Source organism: Lacerta agilis, chromosome 4, assembly GCF_009819535.1.
Source record: "Lacerta agilis isolate rLacAgi1 chromosome 4, rLacAgi1.pri, whole genome shotgun sequence".
Taxonomy (NCBI): Eukaryota; Metazoa; Chordata; class Lepidosauria; order Squamata; family Lacertidae; genus Lacerta; species Lacerta agilis.
Genome location: NC_046315.1, coordinates 3,432,054 through 3,453,400, shown reverse-complemented (window position 1 = coordinate 3,453,400; position 21,347 = coordinate 3,432,054). Strand labels below are relative to the sequence as shown.

Below are 21,347 nucleotides of genomic sequence, written 5' to 3'. Positions count from 1 at the left end.
AGAAATGAACCTTTCCACGATATTTTAATTTTTCGAGTTTCACCTGTATTTTTTATTATTATTATTATTATTATTATTATTATTATTATTATTATTATTACTTTGAGGGGTGGTGAATATTTTTTTAATGTTGCGCAAGTATTATACCTTTAACAAAAGAAATGAAAAGTTTCCCATCCAAATATGATATAATCTGGTGCTATTTTTGATTATGAGATTTTGTGATCCAATGTTTATGCCATATCTTGGCATACTGCCACATTGCCTCTTTTGTACACGTTTCTTTAAATGTTTCCCTTTCATCTCCTGACCACACTCAACTTTTCTTTTTGTCCCTTTTATTGAATTGCTTGAATACTGTTTTATTGAATTTGTTTGAATACTGTTATCCTTACTTTGGCCACCTCATGAGAAGAGAAGACTCCCTGGAAAAGACCCTGGTGTTGGGAAAGATGGAGGGCACAAGGAGAAGGGGACGACAGAGGATGAGATGGTTGGACAGTGTTCTCGAAGCGACTGGCATGAGTCTGGCCAAACTGCGAGAGGCAGTGGAGGATAGGCGTGCCTGGCGTGCTCTGGTCCATGGGGTCACGAAGAGTCGGACACGACTGAACGACTGAACAACAACAATCCTTGCTTATAATCAATTTAATAAAATAATAAAAAAAAATTTAAAAAATGTTTTTGCAAGGATGTTGGGTCCTGGCGGCCACGTCCCAGCGACGTTTTCACTCTGGTTGCAGAAAACGCCCTCGTTTCTGCCATCGCCACGGCTTGTTCCATCTTCTGGGTGACAGCCCTTGAGATATTTTGAAGGTGTCTCTCATATATTTATTAAATTAATGTACCCCTGTGGGAATACACTTCGTGGATTCTTTTGAATCCATGTTTATTTGTTTATATTAATATCATTTATGCACTACTTTTCGTATCCTTCCGTTTAAAAGTGAAAGTAAAAGTAAAACTCAGTGGGCATTTTGCCACTGAGATAACTCCGCCTAAAAAGTTTAGTTCCAGAGGTTTTTGAAGTTGTCAATGGACGTTTATTCTGCTTCCCACCTTTTTCGGGGGCAGCAACAGCATTTCTATTGGTAATATATTGATCGTGATGTCACACTTGGTTATCAATAAAAGGCTGAGGCTCCCCGCTTAGGCATGTTCATTCTTAGTTCAGTATTGTTTAGGTCTTTCGCCTTTTAGTTTCTTACAGTTTAGTTTAAGGGGTTTTGGGAAGCGGGCTGGACGGGTTGGAAGCGCGTGTAGGATTTAGTTAGGATTTAGTTTGCGGAAGATCCTTCGGTAAAGGTTTAGTTAGGTTTTAGGTTAGCATAGGCTTAGATTGCGGAAGATTTCTCGGTATAGCTTTATTTAGCCTTAGCCCTGTTTAGGGAAGTTTTTAATTTGTGACTCTGTATTGTATTTTGGTATTTGTTGGAGGCCGCCCAGAGTGGCTGGGGAGACCCGGCCAGATGGGCGGGGTATAAATAATAAATTATTATTATTATTATTATTATTATTATTATTATTATTATTAGCATTGCGGAAGATTTGGCGGTGCAGGGACTGTTAGTTTAGGGAAAGCTTAGTATAGGGCTAGGAACAGTGAAGTGTGAAAGCCTATGCGGGTCAGCCGAAGCCATTCAAAGAAACATCTGTGTCTGTCTTTATTTACGGTTGATTTAAAATTTTCGGGGTCTATTTAGCCTTAATGCTTGGGTACGTAACTTTAGCCAATAACTTAGGAGGTCGCAAGTGTTTGTAGTCACTTTCACGAGGCATTTTCATCCGAACCAACTCACGCACCTTCAGACTCAGCCCGGCGGACGGCGGACCGGTGAGAGTTTATGCTCCAGAATTATCGGCCGCTTCATTCGCAGGCTCGGCCGGCGCCCGTGCTTTATACGCATGTGAGGTGCTGGCCGCTTATCCCCGGCAACTGGAATCCCACGTGTAGGTGGCCTAGACTTACACGTGGGAAGCTCCAGCAAAGAATCGCCGCATCCCCCCTTTCATCCAAAGGTCACAGGGCGGTTCATATCGCCTCTCAGTCAGTCTCCTCTTCTGCAGGCCAAAGATACCCAGCTCTCTCAACCGTTCCTCACAAGGCTCGGTTTCCGGATCTTTTATCTCATAGAACTCATAGAATCATAGAGTTGGAAGGGACCCTGAGGATCATCTAGTCCAACCCCCTGCGATGCAGGAATATGCAGCTGTCCCACACGGGAATTGAACCTGCAACCTTGGCATTATCAGCACCAACCAACTGAGCTATCCCGGTCGCTTCCGATGCAAAGAGAGAAGACACGCAGCCTTGCTTGAATTCTTTTATTTTGAAATAAACGGCTCCGATAACAACGTATGAAATCTCGCTTCTTCTTCTTCTTTTGCCCCAAACCCCCACCCAAACCCCCCACCCAGAAATGCAAAAGGGGCTTCAAGGACCCCCCACCCACCCAAATAAAACAGTCTTCAAACCCCTGATCTGTGAGCGGCTAAGTGCCACACAAGAGGCTGCCCCGTTTGCCAGGCTTCCAGATTTTGCAGGGGGGGGAAGGAAGGCAACAGGCTTGAAGGAGGAAGCCTGCGGGAGACTTCGGCCCCCCAACCTATCGCGAAAAGGCACCCGCACCCCTCCTGCAGAAGCAGAAGCTCCCTCCACGGCCATCACAAGCACACCAAAAAAGAAAAGACTTCGCCCCCCCCCCAACCCTCAAGAGGCAGCTCTGATAACAATTATGGAGAGTAACACAGAAAAGAGTGAGAAATAGCAGCCACTGAACCAGACGGATAGATAGACAAGGCTCCTGGGAACGTCCAGAGTGTTTTCTTTAGCTACCTCCGCGGGGCGGGGCAGGGGGGGGGACAAGATTTGCAGAGAGAGGGGCTCCACCAGCCATGGCAAGGAACTGAAATCCGGATGGTTTTGGAGGGGGGGGGGAATGGGGGCAGCAATCTGGAGTATAAAATTAGAAATTTGCTTCTCCGCCCATCCTGGAGAGGAACCGCAGCGCTCTCTCGCACGCAGGCCATTTCAAAGCACCCACAGAATTGTGGTTCGGTTTAAATTGCGTGTTGAAAACCGAGGGCAGGGCAGGGGTCTGTCGGCTTTCCCGGCGGGAGCAAGGCAGTCGTTTGGACGGACTCGGAACCGAAAAGGGGGAAGGACACCTGGTCTGCCGCTCGCCGTCAAAGGAAAAGTCTCATTTCCGCCACCCATTCCCCAGCCAACTGGGCACCCTCAAGATGTTTCGAACTACAGTTCCCACCAGCCGTGGCCTCTTAAGGCTGTCTCAGGTGGGGCCGGTGAGAACTGTAGCACAAAGCGTCTGGAGAGATCGACTGGTTTAAAAGCCATCAACTGCATTGGTTACGCCGGCCTCCGGCACCCGGGAGCCCTCCAAGCTGCTTCGAACTACAACTCCCACCAGAGAGATGTGGATTTAGGGGAGCGCGGCCGGTTCGCCTGCACTGGGCGCTGAGCTGAGAGGGCGCCGCTACGATGACAAACGACGGGAGGCAAGAGGCAGGGTGGGGCGGGGACTGGATTCTGGCGCAGCTCAGTGCGCCGCTGAAATTTGAGAGCCCAAACTCCGCAGCTGCCATAAGCCACGGCATCATAAGGCTGTCCTGGTTGGGAATTATAGTCCAAAGCACCCAGAGAGGGGACAACTGAATGCTTTGCTATAGCTGTGAATGGAGATCATAGAACTGGGGGGGAGGAGCAAAGGGTACCCCCCAGGGTCATCTAGCCCAACCCCCTTTGCTCCCGCTGAGCGTGCCAGACAGGCGTGGAGGTATCTTTTCGGAAAACACAAACTGCGTTGGTGTCGCCGGCCTTCGGCGAGCTGGGGCCCCGCGGCTCTTTTGAGCCACAACTCCCAGAAGGCCCAGCCGGCGCCGTGGGAGTTGTAGTCCGAAAGAGCCAGCAAACCCCGTCTGGCCGAGGCCTGGGTCCACACAGACAAAACAAAGGCCGGGGTGCGCGAATGCGGAGGGGAGGCAGGCCGGCGGCGGCACTCAGTTGACGCTATCCTCGTCGCTGGCTTCCCCCCGGTCGTCTTTGGTCTCGGAGAGGCTGCTCTCGTCGATGTTCTCGAGGGAGTCGGCGTGCTGGATGGCCAGATCCGAGAGCGCCAGGCTGGCCAGGGTGTTCTGCTCCGGATACAGCCAGGGCTTGAAATGCGGGTTGTGTTTCTGCTTCCAGTCTGGGTACTTTAAGCAAGCCTTGTGCATCTTCTTCATCGCCTGGAGGGGAAGAGAGAGGGGAAGAGGAAGCAGCTCCGGCCGTGGAATCCTAGAGTTGGGAGGGACCTCCCAGGGTCATCTAGTCCAACCCCCTGCAATGCCCAATGTGCGACTCGAACTCGCAGCCCTGAGATTGAGAGTCTATTCTATCCCTAGCGGCCTACTTCCCCTTCGGCAAATAAAGTTTCGGCTCCAGCGTCAGGGTCCAAGCCGTGCTCATAGAATCGTAGAATCGTAAAGTTGGAAGGGACCCCTGAGGGTCATCCAGTCCAACCCCCTGCCAGGTAAGAATCTCAGCATCCAGCATCCACCCAACCTCTGCTTAAAAACCTCCACGGAAGGAGCTGGCCACGGATCTGTGTAATCCACCGGTTCTCTCTGTTCCACCAGGTTTCCGTTCCACCCGCTAGGTCACCTAAGACAAAGCACTCCTGCTCGCCCTTTTCTTGGCTCTCAGGCCTCTAGCATCAGTGTATAAACACTCAGAAGCATAGAATTGTTGTGAGGGACCCCCCAGGGTCATCCAGTCCAACCCCCTGCAATGCAGGAATATGCAGCTTATGGGGATCGAACCTGAAACCTTCGAGTTATCAGCACCAGGCTCTACCCAGCTGAGCTATCCGGTTGTAAGGAATTGATTATGTCGTGTGGCATTGCCTGCCCTTGGGAACTCCCTGCCTGTTGAAATCAAACAGGAGCCTTCCCTGCCAAGGAGTGTGGTGGAGTCTCCTTCTTTGGAGGTCTTTAAGCAGAGGCTCGACAGCCACCTGTCAGGAATGCTTTGATGGTGTTTCCTGCTTGGCAGGGGGTTGGACTGGATGGCCCTTGGGGTCTCTTCCAACTCTTCCGATTCTATTTTTTTCACCTATGAACATTTCTGTTTAGACAAGCCTAGCCCAGATACTTACTTCTTCAGGTATACCCAGAACAAACATAGTTGGTCTCTAAGGTGCTACTGGACAATTTTTTATTTTTAAAAAATTTAATAAACAACAACAACAACAATTAAACAATCCAACGGTGTATAAATTTTGTGAACTAAATCAACAACGATCTCCTCATCGTTCAGCCCGGACACTGAGGTCCTGCTCCGAGGGCCTTCTGGCGGTTCCCTCCTTGTGAGAAGTGAGGTTACTGGGAATCAGGCAGAGGGCCTTCTCGGTGGTGGCACCCGCCCTGTGGAACTCCCTCCCATCGGATGTCAAGGAAATAAACAACTATCTGGCTTTTAGAAGGCATCTGAAGGCAGCCCTGTTTAGGGAAGCTTTTAATGTTTGATGTTTTATTGTGTTTTTAATATTTTGTTGGGAGCTGCCCAGAGTGTCTGGGGAAACCTAGCCAGATGGGCAGGGTATAAATAAGTTGTTGTTGTTGTTGTTGTTGTTGTTGTTGTTGTTGTTGTTGTTGTTGTTGTTCAAGACCACAAAACTGCATCTGTCTGGACATGTGCAGGGCTGATGCGTTCAATTTCACCCCACATCCTTCTGGATCTCATAACCCACCTCGATTTCTGAAGCAAAAGAACAGCGTTGTTGTCATCTGTTCCCCCCCCCAGGTGGAAAAAATAAATCCCCAGACGATGAAATGAAATGAAATTCAAAAAAAACAGGCCTCCTTTGCTGGGCAGGAACCCCAGAAGAACTCAAGACGCCTTCTTTCTCTGGAAAGCTAATATGCTCGCGAAGAACAAATGCGCTCTCTCTCTCTCTCTCTTGCAGTTCTGGTTTTTTTTTAATTAAATGGAGGTATTGTTTCATTCGCCGATGCTCTCTGTTCTCCGGTGCCATGGTGAGGTTTCACATGACATCTCAGCAACAGGGCTAATTAATCCTGCGATGGGCTCATGGAAAAGGAAAGCGACGGGGCGACAGGGTGACCTGCTCAGGCCACGGGAGACCGCAGCGCCCTCAGGTACCCTCCGTGGGTGTCAACATCGAAGGATAGCCCAGCACAATGCCAGCCTCACGTTCGGCGGCCCGGAGACCTAGCCCATGTGGGCCCAGGCTTCATCGCAGGTGCTTTGGGCAGGGACGAAACAGCGATCGCTGTTAAAATCTCATTTCCCCCCCCCCCCTTGGTGGTTTCAGCCAAAATGCACAGAGACTATATGGGTGTTTTCCCGGGGTCACGGCTGTCCCAAGGCCCCCGACTGCTAACAACGGATCTCCTTCATCGGAGGTTTCCGTGGAGAGCCTAAGGATGAGACTGGCAGGTAAACTGAAATATGGAAACCGGCAGCCAGTTGGGGGGAACAAAAGAGGCAGAGGAAGGCGGGACGATTTTCCTGACTTACTTTTGGAGCGAGGAACTGAGAGGACTTGTTCACCACCCACTTTGGCAAAGAACCTGCGGAAGGGAGAAGAGTTTTTAGAGTGTGACCACAGCCCCGTGCCCCAAGGAGAAGAAAACACCCACCCACTCACCCGAGAAAGGAGTACAAAATGCAGGAAGGAAGGAAACACAGTCCCCGGCTCCCTTTCGGCCCCGCCCTCTTGCCCAGGCCTCCATTGTGGAATGTGCTGCAGAGGGAGGTTGTTTGTTTCCCCAGCGACATGTGACTGGCTGATTAGATTATCTGTCTGGAAACTGTAGAAAAGACTCCCTTTCCTTTAGAAGCTGCAGAAATGTGAGTTGAACCCCATAAAAGCAGGGCTTTTCCTCTTTGCTTTCCCCCCTTTGCAAAAGGAGCTTTGCTTTTCCCCTTTGCAAAAAAGCTGCAAAACTTTTAGCTGATCCTCAAAAAAACAAGGTTTCCCCCTTTGCAAAAATGCTGCAAAACTTTTAGCTGATCCTCAAAAAGCAGGGTTTTTCCCTTTGCAAAAAAAGCTGCAAAACTTTTAGCTAATCCTCAAAAAAACAGGGCTTTTCCCTTTGCAAAAAAGCTGCAAAACTTTTAGCTGATCCTCCAAAAAAAACAGGGCTTTTCCCTTTGCAAAAAAAGCTGCAAAACTTTTAGCTGATCCTCAATAAAACAGGGCTTTTAGAGGAGGAAAGAAGGTGCGCCCTATGGTGCAAAAAATACGGTAACTCATTGTGATTTGAACATGCTCATGTAGGTCCTACATTCTGAGCCTGCAGCAATGGAAAATGGATTGTCTCCATCAGCATCTACATGGCAGCCCTCCGGATATTGGAAGGTGGCTGTCACATCGCCTCTTAAATGTCTCTTCTTCTCCAGGCGATTAGGCAAATTCAGGAGGAGGAGCAGAGGGATATCGGAGGCTACTAGCCAGAACGGCTGTAATCTGCTTCCACAGTTAGAGGCAGCAACGCTTCTGAATCCCAGTTGCTGGAAACTGCAGGAGGGAAGAGGGCTCTTGGGTTCGAATCCTGTGGTTTTCCCTTTAGGGCATCTGATTGGCCACTGTGAGAACAGGATGCTGGACTAGAAGGGCCACTGGCCTGATCCAGCAAGCTCTTTTCCTGTCCTTATTGTCCTCAGTGTCCTTCACCTTTCCAAAAGATTCATATTCTCCGGAGCTGGCAGAAATTCTCTGCACAGCTGGAGTTTGTGCTTAAAGGACTAAAAAAAAAAGGGATAACTCCCAAATCTGCCCAGCTTTAGTGCCTGCAAACTCCCCGCGTCAATCGCCGGCGCTTAGCAAATTCTGCAATGCCGAACGGCACAGGGGCTCCGCTGCAGACAGGCTGTGCTCTTGGCAGCCTGGACTGACTCCAAGGTCAAAACAAGAGAAGGGTCTTTATGGGCTCAGACACGGCTGATTAGGGGCAAAGCTGGAGAGAGGATTTAATGGAGGCTGCAGAGAGCGAGGCTCCGGCCCCGCTTCCTCCTCTCCCTGCTTTGCTAAAAATAGCCTGAATAATTCTGCAACAACCATCCCTAAACCCTGACCATAAACTATGCAATATTTCTTGCATAATTGGTTGGCGCTTTTATCAATTGCATCAATTGATGGGAGATTCGGGACAAAAGTAAAAAAAAAAAGGTCTTTTTCACGCAGCGCATAGTCAAACTGTGAAACTCCCTCCCCTTAGGCAGTGATGGCCACTAAGCTGGATGGATTTAAATGAGAGTTGGACAAATCCATGGAGGAGGAGAGGGCTATCGGTGGCTCCTAGCCAGGATAGCTATGCTCTGCTTCCAAGTTCAGAGGAAGCAGAGTATCAGAGGGTTCATTCACACTTACCGTATTTTTCCCTCCATAAGGCGCGCCTGAACATAAGACACACCTAGTTTTTAGAGGAGGAAAGGGAGAAAGCCCTGTTTTTTTGAGGATCAGCTCACAGTTGTGCAGCTTCTTTTGCGAAGGGAAAAGCCCTGTTTTTTGAGGATCAGCTCACAGTTGTGCAGCTTCTTTTGCGAAGGGAAAAGCCCTGTTTTTTGAGGATCAGCTCACAGTTGTGCAGCTTCTTTTGCAAAGGGAAAAGCCCTGTTTTTTTAGGATCAGCTCACAGTTGTGCAGCTTCTTTTGCAAAGGGAAAAGCCCTGTTTTTCTTTGAGGATCAGCTCACAGTTGTGCAGCTTCTTTTGCAAAGGGAAAAGCCCTGTTTTTCTTTGAGAATCAGCTCACGGTTGTGCAGCGTCTTTCGCAAAGGGAAAAGCCCTGTTTTTTTGAGTATCAGCTCACAGTTATGCAGCTTCTTTCGGAAAGGGAAAAGCCCTGTATTTTTGAGGATCAGCTCATTGTTGTGCAGCTTCTTTTGCAAAGGGAAAAGCCCTGTTTTTTTTTAGTATCAGCTCACAGTTGTGCAGCTTCTTTTGCAAAGGGAAAAGCCCTGTTTTTCTTTGAGGAACAGCTCATTGTTGTGCAGCTTCTTTTGCAGAGGGAGAAGCCCTGTATTTTTGAGGATCAGCTCACAGTTGTGCAGCTTCTTTTGCAAAGGGAAAAGCCCTGTTTTTCTTTGAGGACTAGCTCACAGTTGTGCAGCTTCTTTTGCAAAGGGAAAAGCCCTGTTTTTTTGAGGATCAGCCCCGTTTTTATGGGGTTCAACTCACAGTTCTGCAGCTTCTTTAGGAAAGAAAAGGGAGCCGTTTCTACAGTTCCCAGACAGATAATCTAACCAGCCATTCACAAGTCGCTGGGGGGAAAAACAGCCCCCGTCTGCAAAAATATTCAACAATGGAGGCCTGGGCAAGGGGGTGGGGCTGGAAAGGGAGCCAGCGACCCTTATCTCTCTCCTGGCCGCTTGTTGATCAGCTGCTCAGCGGGTTCCTTTCAACACCCCCTTCTCTCTTTGTAAAAAAAAGGGGGGGAAAGCACAATCTGCTTTTGGCCCCTGGGCAATTTGGCTCCAGGGACCACGCATTCGCTCCATAAGACGCACAGACATTTCCCCTTACTTTTTAGGAGGAAAAAAGTGTGTCTTGTGGAGCAAAAAATACGACCTTTGATCTCACCCTTTTCAGGTCCGCATTTTCCCAGTCCATGTCCGAGTGCTTCCCCCCCCCCCCAAGAAAACCCAATATTTACCCCTGAATCAGAACCAACAGCAATTGGGATTTTCCGCAGACTGCCAATTCAGGAGTAAAGAGCAGGGGGGGGGGGTTTTGCAGAGAAAGGGGTGGGGACAGAAACTTGCTCGAACGCAGCAGACCTGGAAAGATTGCAACTGTGCCTAGAAATGCAGAGCAAAGCTAAGTGTGGCTGAGCCCTGAATCCCAGTTGCTGGAAACCACAGGAGGCGAGAGTTGGTCTTGTGTTCGAATCCTGTAGATTTCCCTTTAGGGCATCTGATCCACCCCTTGAGAACAGGATGCTGGACTAGATGGGCCATTGGCCTGATCCAGCAGCCTCTCCTTGTTTTCCTATGCATGTGTGTGCGTTCTTGCAGAGAGAAAGAATTCCATGATTTTTACTCTACTTTACTGTCCGGGAGCAAGGAAGAAGCTTATTTCAAAATAAGAAGTTGTGTCACTGTTAACAGAGAGCCAGGACGTCACTGCCACCGCCCAAGAAATCGTGGCTCTTCATGGACCTTACCTTTGGGGTCTACCTGGGCCAGGTAGGTGAGGCTGCAGTTCTTTTCTCCTTTTCCCTGGATCAGGTAGCCAGTTTGAATGGAGACGGCTCTCACCATGTCTTTCCTAGGAGGGTATTTCTGGGGAAGGGAAAAAAGAAAAAAGAAAAAACACTAGTGAAATTGAACTCTGCCATAATCCAGCCAGGACCACCAAACTTGCAGCTCCCAAACTGCCAGCAAGGAGCTCCCTCCTCTCTCCAAATCTGGAGTTAATTTAGGGGAAATATGTGCTTGGGGGGGGGGTGCTGATCTTTAAAGCCCTAAACGGCCTCGGCCCAGTATACCTGAAGGAGCATCTCCACCCCCATCGCTCAGCCCGGACACCAAGGTCCAGCTCCGAGGGCCTTCTGGCGGTTCCCTCGCTGCGAGAAGCAAGGCTACAGGGAACCAGGCAGAGGGCCTTCTCGGTGGTGGCGCCCGCCCTGTGGAACGCCCTCCCACCAGATGTCAAGGAAAGAAACAACTATCTGACTTTCAGAAGACATCTGAAGGCAGCCCTGTTTAGAAAAAAAGTTTTTAATGTTTAATGCTGTATTGTGTTTTTAAATATTCAGTTGGGAGCCGCCCAGAGTGGCTGGGAGAACTGAGCCGGATGGGCGGGGTATAAAAATAAATTATTATTATTATTATTATTATTATTACTATTACTATTATTACTATTATTATATTAGACCTCCCTGTGGGAGTTGCATGGGGTGTTGAGGGTGGGGGGGATCCCAGTTGCTGGAAACCATGGGAGGGAAGAGGACTCTCACTCTCATGTTTTCCTTCTCATGTTTAGGTGATGGCGAGAAAATGTCATTGGGGAAAAGGCTCTGGCTGAGTGGACCCAACTTCTGTCTCTCGGCATATTCAGAGCAGAAAAACATTCCCTGAAAACCCCTGAATTTCCTTATTTGGTTCTTTCTTTCAGTTTCCAGGTTTTTTAAGGGGTCCACTGGAGGGTCAGGGCAAAAAAAAAAAAAAGGAATTACATTATATTAATTTAGGAGCCCCCAACCTTTTTTGAGGGCTGGGGGGTGTGGGATGTAAACACAGAGCAGCCAAACACAACACTCCTAGAGAGGACATGAAGGTAACTCAGTCCTCCAGGCTTAACTTCCTGTTTACCTGGACTGAGGTACAGGAATCAGAAGTAGGTGTGGTCTTACCTGGGAACCAGATCCCAAAGTAGATCGCCCATTTTGCCTCGTCTCCTGAACAAGCAGGATGCTCTCTCAGCCTACAGCTGAGAGAAGCAGAAGTGAAGCTTCTTTCCTTATGGAAGCAGCTTCACCACATGTAAATATGTTTATCTAAGTTCATATGCCTCTTTGAGCCTGTGACTCTTGGATGTCTGTGAGTAAACTCTATTATATCTAATAATCAGTACTGTATTGTGTCTTTTTGCTTTTAAGAGGGAACAAGGGGAAATATACCAGGAATATATATTTCTTTTATAGAGGCTCTAGGAAGCCTATGCAACCGTTTTCCGCTGTGTTTTAGAAGGGAATGTAACTCTGCTAAGTTTGGAGCTTGCTCACACAAGCTGGGATGATATATATAAAATAATATATACTCATCCACACTCCTAAAGGAAGAGTCGTGGGCACCCCAAAATGCCCATTTCACAGAAGAAACCCTGACAACGCTCAGAACTCCCACACCCCAAAATGGTCGAAACGCTGAGACCCAAAGAAAATAAAACAGACGAAAAAGCAAGGTCGCCCCCCCCCCGAAAAAAAACCCCACACACAAACCCACAGGCAACCCCTCTAACAAATAACAATGTTTAGCTTTTCCTATAACTGCAAGCTCAACCCTAGAATTTCTGCTGCACCTAAAATTCTAGCGCATGGGTAGGCAAACTAAGGCCCGGGGCCCAGATCCGACCCAATCTCCTTCCACATCCGGCCTGTGGACGGTCCGGGAATCAGCGTGTTTTTACATGAGCAGAATGTGTCCTTTTATTTAAAACGCACCTCTGGGTTATTTGTGGGGCATAGGAATTCGTTCACTTTCCCCCCTCAAATATATACAGCGGTACCTCGGCTTACGAAAGTAAATTTTTTCCCTGTTCCGAGATGGCAGCTTCAGCTTACGAAGATTTCGACATACGAGCGCGCCTTCGGAACGGGAGAAAAAATCCGGAAGTCGAAAAAAGCGCATTCAAATTTTCGTAAGTCGAGGTATCGTGCTGCTGCTTTCCCTTCGGAAGTCAGAAATTTCGGAAGCGGCGGCCATTTTTTCGCTTCCGGAGGTCATTCGGAAGTCGAAAAATACGGAAGTCGAGTCGCTCGTAAGTCGAGGTACCACTGTGTATGTATGTCGATAGATAGATAGATAGATAGATAGATAGATAGATAGATAGATAGATAGATAGTCTGGCCCCCCACAAGGTCTGAGGGACAGTGGACCAGCCCCCTGCTGAAAAAGTTTGCTGACCCCAGCTCTAGCACATGTGTACAAAGCATGGTTCATGCACACCCCTCCTCCTCGCTGCCCCCTCTCCAGAAAAAGGCTGTCGCTCACGGGATGTTTGACGGAGTAGTTCATGATGATGAAGTCGTTGCCCATGGGGAGCCAAGAGCGCAGGGTGATGACATCTCGGTTCTTCAAGGGTTTGGGGCACTTCCCTGCAAAGAAAGCGGGGGGAGCGGAGAGGAAACGTCATCTCAGGTGAAGCAAACAGACATCCTGGGCTTGCAACTGACAACTCTCGGCCGGCTCCCTGCAGCAAATCTATCCTGTATTTATAATTCCACACCAAAAATTATATGCCTCTGGGTTGTGCAGAGGGGAAAAAAAACCCTCGAAGCGGCTTAGGGTAGGGAAAAAAACACCAAGGTTATAACTGAAAACAAATAAAAGCGATCGCTTTTTTAAAATAAAGCAACAAGAAGAACACAGCGATGAACTGAAAACACACCAACGTTCTAAACCTCTAGGCAGGCTTGCAAAAAGGAGAACGCCTTTAGCAAATGCCAAAAAAAGGAAGCAGGGGAGGCGCCCGGCGGATTTCACTAGGCAGGGAGTTTCCAAAGTGTGTCTCAATGCATGCAAATTAAACTTGCAGGGGAAGCTTGCAGGTTAGTTTGGTGCGGTGGGGCCAACTTGAATAAAATATTGAGGGGGCCCAGGGTCCGTCCCGCCCCCACATAATCAATCACATGGCACAGTGCGCGCACACCATTTGAACGGTGTGGGGGCCCGGCCCCTCGAATATTTTACGGGGGAGGGGGCCAAAGCTCCCACAGCCCCTCGGAGCTGGCTCCTATGGTTCCCTGCAGACGCCATTGGGCACGCCTGATGTTTGATGTTGTCATAGAGGAGTAAAGTTAAACGCCCTGTGCCTTAAGGGGGCAGGGCATCGCGGTGTGTGCGTGTGTGCGTCATGAGGGAGACTCCTGAAGCCACCACCCGGCGGCAGCACGCCTTCGTGTCGCGGCTGCTCGTGCCCGCGTGAGCAGCCGCTGCACGAAGGGGTGCCGGGAGGCGGATTCGGGAGTCTCTGCGGGCTGCAAAGACTCCCGAATCCGCCGCCCGGGCTCCCTTGGCGGAGCGCAAGTCGGGGCAGGGAGAGGGACGGGCCAGCGAGGAGGGGCGTCCCTCCTCGCTGGCCCGCCCCTCTCCACGCCCTGGCTCCGCAAGCCAGCCAGCAGCGGAGCTCGGCATAGAGGCAAGGGACGGGCCAGCGAGGAGGGGGTGGCACCCCACCTCGCTGGCCCGCCCCTTGCCTCCATGCCGAGCTCCGCCGCTGGAAGGAGGGCCTATTTTAAGCGCTGCTGGGGCGGAGCCCCCTCGCTGGCCGCCCCTGCGGCTCCACCCCGGCTGCGCCGAAAATAGCCTAAATTTAAAAATAATAATTATTTTATTTTAAAAGCCCAGGGGGCGGGCCCCCGAAGTGTCACCCCCAGCAGGGGCGCTGCCCGGGGCCCCCCGCCCCCTCCACCCCCCCTTGCTACGCCCCTGCCTTAAGGGTGATGTCCTGGCGGAGGCACTGCAGCCACAAGGCCACGATCCGGAATCCCAATGCCCTCTGAGCATGTGAAGCTTCCTTAGATGGCTGTCGGCATCACCCCAAAGGTGTGGGAGGGACGGAAGCAAGGAACCCGCCCCCGCCCCCGCCCCCCGGGACTGAACAGAATAGGCTGCTAGTTAGTAAACCATCAACAGCCCTCTCTTCCGGGGTCGATCTAAACACAGCTGCAGTTTCAGGAGGGACCCCTAGATATGGCTCTGCTGGGCTGGCACCCTGCAGATGTTTGGGGCTGCAACTCCCAACAACCCCAGCCAGCACAGCTGGGCTTTGTTTTGGGGGGAGGCCAAAACATCTGGGCATAAACATCCAGGCAACTGATGGCTCTAAATAACGGCAACCGGTGGCAGCCTGCCTTTCCAAACCTGGGGGGGCCCCCCAGACAATTTGGGCTGCAGCCCCCGAGAGCCTCGGCTGACAGGAGCTGCAAACATCTGGAACGCCCGTCTTTGGCGAAAGCTGCCCTTAGAAAATAGCCACCCGCACAACCCCCCTAGCGTCTCACAGGAGTAGTATCCCACATCGGCGTTGACCGTCAGCTTGCCGATGTCGAAGGTCTCGATGACGTTGGTGTCCCACTTTTTCCTGTACTCGATGTCGTGAAGGACGTCATAGAGGGTTTCTGCCGCGACGTCCTTGCACTCTATCCTGCACTGAAGAGAAACGGGGCGTCAGAGACCCAACAGCAGCGCAAACGCCGGCACTGATGCCCGCCGGATCCCTTCCAAGCTGGAGAGGGTCACCTGTGGTCCTTGGGCCATGTGGATCAGGTGTGGTCGACACTGACCGGCAGAGGCTCTTCAGAGTTTCAGGCAGGGGGTCTCTTTCCCAACCCTAGATGGCTGGATGATGCAAGACCCCTCCAAGTGCCCCTATTTTCCAGGGACAGATTTACAGAAGCCGTCCCAGTTTCTTATTTTACCCCACAGTGTCCCACTTTTCCTTAGGACGTCCCTATTTTCATGGGGGAAATGTTGGAGGGGATGGAATAGGAGGTCCCTATTTTCATGGGAGAAACATTGGAGGGGATGGAATAGGAGGTCCCTATTTTCATGGGAGAAACATTGGAGGGGATGGAATAGGAGGTCCCTATTTTCATGGGAGAAACATTGGAGGGGATGGAATAGGAGGTCCCTATTTTCATGGGCGGTTCGGATCCCCACGATGGGTTGAGCTCCCGTTGCTCAGTCCCTGTTCCTGCCAACCTAGCCGTTCGAAAGCACGCCAGTGCAAAAAGCAGCTGGATAGGTTTAAAGGTAAAGGGACCCCTGACCATTAGGTCCCCTGACCTTCGACTCTGGGGTTGCGGCGCTCATCTTGCTTTACCCGGCGTACAGCTTCCGGGTCATGTGGCCAGCATGACTAAGCCGCTTCTGGCGAACCAGAGCAGCGCACGGAAACACCATTTACCTTCCCGCTAGAGCGGTACCTATTTATCTACTTGCACTTTGACGTGCTTTCGAACTGCTAGGTTGGCAGGAGCAGGGACCGAGCAACGGGAGCTCACCCCATCGCGGGGATTCGAACCGCCGACCTAGGCTCTGTGGTTTAGACCACAGCGCCACCCTCATCCCTACATTCAAGGCTATATAGAACCTCTATTCTCAATCGTGAGGGAACCCACCGCTGTTGAATGCATTCATTTTTCTAAATCTTTGTTATTTGTAAATGGGGAAGAAAGACCCCCATGTTAACGAGACAAATAATCCCACTTGGAAAATGTTTCCTGTCTCAGAGCTGAGCCGTGCGATGCCTGCAAGTCCAATTTTGAAAGAAGTATTCCCCCTTCAGAGCACCCTTTGGCAGAATAATCCAGTGTTTTTCAACCACTGTTCCGTGGCACACTAGTGTGCCGCGAGATGTTGCCTGGTGTGCCGTGGGAAAAATTGAAAAATTCAAGATAATTACTTTATATACCCTGTTTCTCCTAAAATAAGACATAGCCATAAAATAAGCCATAGCAGGATTTCTATGCATTTGCGAAATATAAGCCGTTCCCCAAAAATAAGCCATACCCCGAAAATAAGCCATAGTGACGTGGTACCTCCCATTAAAACAGCCTGGAGAGGCGTGGCTATGCAGCGTACCGATGTGACATGGTTAAAATAAGACATCCCCTGAAAATAAGCCATACTGTGTTTTGTTGGGCGAAAAAAAATATAAGACGGTGTCTTATTTTAGGAGAAACACGGTATAGTCAATATAGGCACAGAGTTAATTTTTTAAACATTTTCTAATGGTGGTGTGCCTCGTGATTTTTTTCATGAAACAAGTGTGCCTTTGCCCAAAAAAGGTTGAAAAACACTGTCCTATACCATTACAATGACATATTTTCCCTAGCAGTTTACTAGGGACTGGACTGCCAGGTATACCCTTATTCCTGATGAATATACATGGTCAGGAGTACCCCCAATGTATCATTGCAAGAGTCAGTACAAATGCTTTAGGAATGCATCTCTATCTCCTCTCCCTCCTCCTGGGCTGAGTAGTTAGGCAACATTTCCTTTTCAAAGGCAGAATCCTTCTCATCCCCTTAATAGGCACAGCATATTCCCACTATAATGTGGCAGAGCCTTTACTTTATTCTCAATGTGGAGATGAGTCCAAAAAGTTCAGTAGCGCCTTAATCTCTGAGGCAATTGCATGCAAGTAGAGTAAAAGTGAAATACTTGGAAAGAACAAACTGCAGTTTGAGAAGGCAGGTGTGAACACATCACAGGCTTTGATGAAACGGTAATTGGAGCAGCAAGAGTTGTCAGCTGTGTACCTGGTTCAGAACTGGAGGGGATTTCTGTACCATTAAAAGCTGCACAGAAGGCAACATTTCTTGGAGTGCATCTTTTTAAAAAAGGCAGAGCTGAAAATTAAATTCAGCTTAAAATGTCTGTGCAAAATTGGCAGGAAAATTTGGGGAGCTTTGCAAATTAAGTCCCTATCCTATATGAAGTTTACAACAGGTCACTGAGATTATTGGGAGTGGGGTATTCTAGTTCAGTGTTTTTCAACCACTGTTCCGCGGCACACTAGTGTGCCGCGAGATGTTGCCTGGTGTGCCGTGGGAAAAATTGAAAAATTACTTTATATATAGTCAATATAGGCACAGAGTTAAAAAAATTTAACATTTTCTAATGGTGGTGTGCCTCGTGATTTTTTTCATGAAACAAGTGTGCCTTTGCCCAAAAAAGGTTGAAAAACACTGGAATAATCTTCCCTCCAATTAACCATCTACCAACATTTTAATAAATCTGCATTTCAACATCTCAATAAAGTTGCCTCAGAGGCCTTGTTGAAGAAAGTGGGGAGAATTTTTAAAATTGCATAAGAGAAACATCTGGAAATATACATAAAGTAGTCCCACCATAATCACAATGTTTATAGATAAGGCATACTTTTGAATTATGGTGCTGGAGGAGACTCTTGAGAGTCCCATGGACTGCAAGAAGATCAAACCGTTCCATTCTCAAAGAAATCAGCCCTGAGTGCTCACTAGAAGGACAGATCCTGAAGTTGAGGCTCCAGTATTTGGCCACCTCATGAGAAGAGAAGACTCCCTAGAAAAGACCCCGATGTTGGTAAAGATGGAGGGCACAAGGAGAAGGGGACGATAGAGAACAAGATGGTTGGACAGTGTTCTCGAAGCTACTAACATTAGTTTGGCCAAACTGCGGGAGGCAGTGAGGGATAGGCGTGCCTGGCGTGCTCTGGTCCATGGGGTCACGAAGAGTCGGACACGACTGAATGACTGAACAACAACCATAGGCATACTTCAGTTGTGGTTCCATGACCATGATAACAGTGCAATCCGGCACACGGCTACTCAGAAGTAAGTCCCCCCCAAGATCAATGGAATTTACTCTCAAGTAAGTAAGCCAGGATTGCAGCCTCACTGTCAACAAGTTGAAATGCTCGCTATTAAATAGTGGGTGAACATAGCAGACAACACAGTGATTTCCAAGCAGCTCTTGTTTATTCTCAGGCTGGAACAGAAGTGAGCCGAAGGGCTCAGCAGCCTGCTTATATAGAACTCAGCTACAAAGCAACAGTAACAACTTTCTGTAGTTACCCAATCCCTGAACGTCACTTTTCAATCCCTCATTTGCGTGTGCGGACCTGAGTGAAAACTGCAGCGGAATGAACTATATACACACACACCCCTAGTGGCCTAGGGTGAGAACTTCAATACATAACACTCGCCTGCCTTGTTGTTCCAATAATTCGATAAACCAAAGCCAATTATCACAGTAACAGATGATGTCTTCTTCCTTTAGTTACAGCGTAATTTATCCATAATTGCATATTCATGTAGTTTGCTTTTTCATTCCTTAATTGGGGGAATTACATTCCTCCCCAAACGTCTCGAGCTAAAAATCTTTCATGTAAACACAACAATGCAAATTCTGATTTACAGCTATCACACACATGGCATCGTGTTGTACTGTTGATGTGAACTTTATCTTAATTATTGTTTGCTGCTGGGGGGTTGGGGTTGGGGGCGCTTGCGTGGCCAGAAGGCAGGCTAAGGAAATGAGAAGGAAGAAATGAAATTTGCAGCTTAATAGAGAGACGCTCCCTCCTGTAAGAAGAGCGGCAAAAGCATTAATAGGGTCTAATTGGAAAAGTGCAATAATACCTAGCAGAAAAGAACGCCTTTATCAAACTCTAGAATATACAGAGCTGCCATATCTTTCAGAAAAAGATAAAAGATAATCTGAGAAACAAATTGATTGAGGAATGGAATAACCAACACAGTTATAGCTTTGGAATGACTCTTGTTATTTTCAGAAATAAAAGGATATAAAAAATTTAAGGAATGATGAAATAACGATAAGGTAATTGAGGTCTGTGTCACATTTTTATGTGTTTTTTTTCTATTTTGAATAATCATTTTTCATAATTGAAATATTGTTGTTGTTGTTCAGTCGTTCAGTCGTGTCCGACTCTTTGTGACCCCATGGACCAGAGCACGCCAGGCACGCCTATCCTCCACTGCCTCTCGCAGTTTGGCCAAACTCATGCCAGTCGCTTCGAGAACACTGTCCAACCATCTCATCCTCTGTCGTCCCCTTCTCCTTGTGCCCTCCATCTTTCCCAACATCGGGGTCTTTTCCAGGGAGTCTTCTCTTCTCATGAGGTGGCCAAAGTAATGGAGCCTCAACTTCAGGATCTGTCCTTCTAGTGAGCACTCAGGGCTGATCACTTTAAGGCAGTGTTTTTCAACCACTGTTCCGTGGCACACTAGTGTGCCGCGAGATGTTGCCTGGTGTGCCGTGGGAAAAATTTGTTTATTTGATTCCTATTCAAGAGAATTACTTTATATATAGTCAATATAGGCACAGAGTTAAATTTTTTAACATTTTCTAATGGTGGTGTGCCTCGTGATTTTTTTCATGAAACAAGTGTGCCTTTGCCCAAAAAAGGTTGAAAAACACTGCTTTAAGGATGGATAGGTTTGATCTTCTTGCAGTCCATGGGACTCTCAAGAGTCTCCTCTTGAAATATACTCGGAGTCAAGTGTGAATTTCATGCTCTTTATTCAGCTCGTAGTCGTGAGGAAATGCGGTTCCCCCAAAACGTCTGCTTTATATACACTATTTACACAATGGGCCCCACGTGATTGGCTAATTCCGGGATGCTCCTGAAGGTCTATTCAACTCAGTACATAACAATAATTTAATGAAGAGATGGACAGGGAACTCAAAGAATCAGGCTATCCAATAATTTAGCCTTACTGTTGTGAACGGATGGCTAAAAAGTATGAATATAATTCTTAATTAGTCATTGTTATAAAAAGATATTTTGCGAAGAATGAGCATGGAAGATATGGATGTATTTATGTAAGTGTTTTGCATATGTATTGTGTTTTGTATAAGTAATGTATGTGTATGTCTTTGTACATTCGTAATAAACAAACAAACAAACAAACAAACAAACAAACAGAAGAGCCATTTGCCACCGCTCCCCCATCACACACAAACACAAACACAGTCCAATTTTAATTATATCTGCACGTTACACTCAAATATTTAAAACGGGCTCTCCACGGAAAAATCAAATAGGCACCATGGATCAGACAAAAGATTTCTACAAAGTGCTACAACGTTAGGAAATCCAAGAGCTTTCAGCCTCAAATTATCAGAAATTTAACTTCTGCAATGCAATATCCCCCCCCCCTCTTGAGAGGCGTATTTCAACACGGTCTCTTGCTTTCGCCCAGAGATAAAAATTGTTGTTGAGTAAGCATAGGGAGAGCCCTGCTGGGTCAGACTATAGACCAGAGGCATATCTAGCGCAACTTCCTGTTCCAGAAACCCACAAGCGGGACACGGGTGTGAGGCACGCTCCCCACATCCAGGGCAGATAAAAGAAAGAATTTCTTCACGGAACCACAGACAACCACAGAACCTCTCCTCCTCCCAGAATCTGTCTGGTCCTCTCTCAAAGCCATCTGGGTTGGTGGCCACCTCTGCCTCCTGTGGCAGGGAGTTCCACGGGTTAACCGTCTGCTGCGTAAGGGAGCTATTTTCATCGCTCTGTCCTGAATGTTACTCCATTCAATTGCCACCCCATACATTTATGTACGCCACAACAGCAGCTAGAATTTTGATAGTTAAAAACTGGAAGACAGAAGAATTACCAACGATTGAAGAATGGCAGATGAAAATGATGGACTATATGGAACTCGCTGAGATGACCGGGAAGCTTTGTGACCAGAGGGACGACACGGTGGGAGAAGAATGGAAGAAGTTTAAATTGTATTTTAAAAATTATAGTAAGATTGTAAGATTGAAATGTAGATGTAACCTGGAACAGTCAGGCTGCAGATTTAGAATTATGTTAAGTGTTAAGGAATTGGGAGATAATGAATTAAGATACCTCGACTTACGAATTTAATCCGTTCTGAATGCATATTCATAGGTAGAAAAATTCATAAGTCGGAAAAAGCGATTTCCCCATAGGAATGCATTGGAAACGAAAAATTTGGAAAAATTCGTAAGTCGAGTAAAATGCATCTAAAACCGCCAACGGATGTCCTTCGGATGTCGAAAAATTCGTAGGCGTGCGGGCACTTTTTTTCATTCGTAAGTTGAAAAATTCATATGTC

The 21,347-nt window shown here is 48.0% G+C and overlaps 1 protein-coding gene across 1 annotated transcript in view; it reads right to left on the bottom strand.

The window, feature by feature from the left end:
• Positions 1 to 3,992: 3,992 nt before the first annotated feature.
• The window catches only part of STARD10 (StAR related lipid transfer domain containing 10), a 78,697-nt gene continuing 61,342 nt past the window's right edge, over positions 3,993 to 21,347 (bottom strand). The window contains exons 2-6 of the mRNA XM_033145914.1: positions 14,751 to 14,898; positions 12,739 to 12,842; positions 10,188 to 10,305; positions 6,539 to 6,591; positions 3,993 to 4,245 (exon numbers count right to left, since the gene is read on the bottom strand). Of these exons, the coding sequence (XP_033001805.1) occupies positions 4,018 to 4,245; positions 6,539 to 6,591; positions 10,188 to 10,305; positions 12,739 to 12,842; positions 14,751 to 14,898 (651 nt within the window). The 3' untranslated portion in view covers positions 3,993 to 4,017. The remainder of the gene's footprint in view (positions 4,246 to 6,538; positions 6,592 to 10,187; positions 10,306 to 12,738; positions 12,843 to 14,750; positions 14,899 to 21,347) is intronic.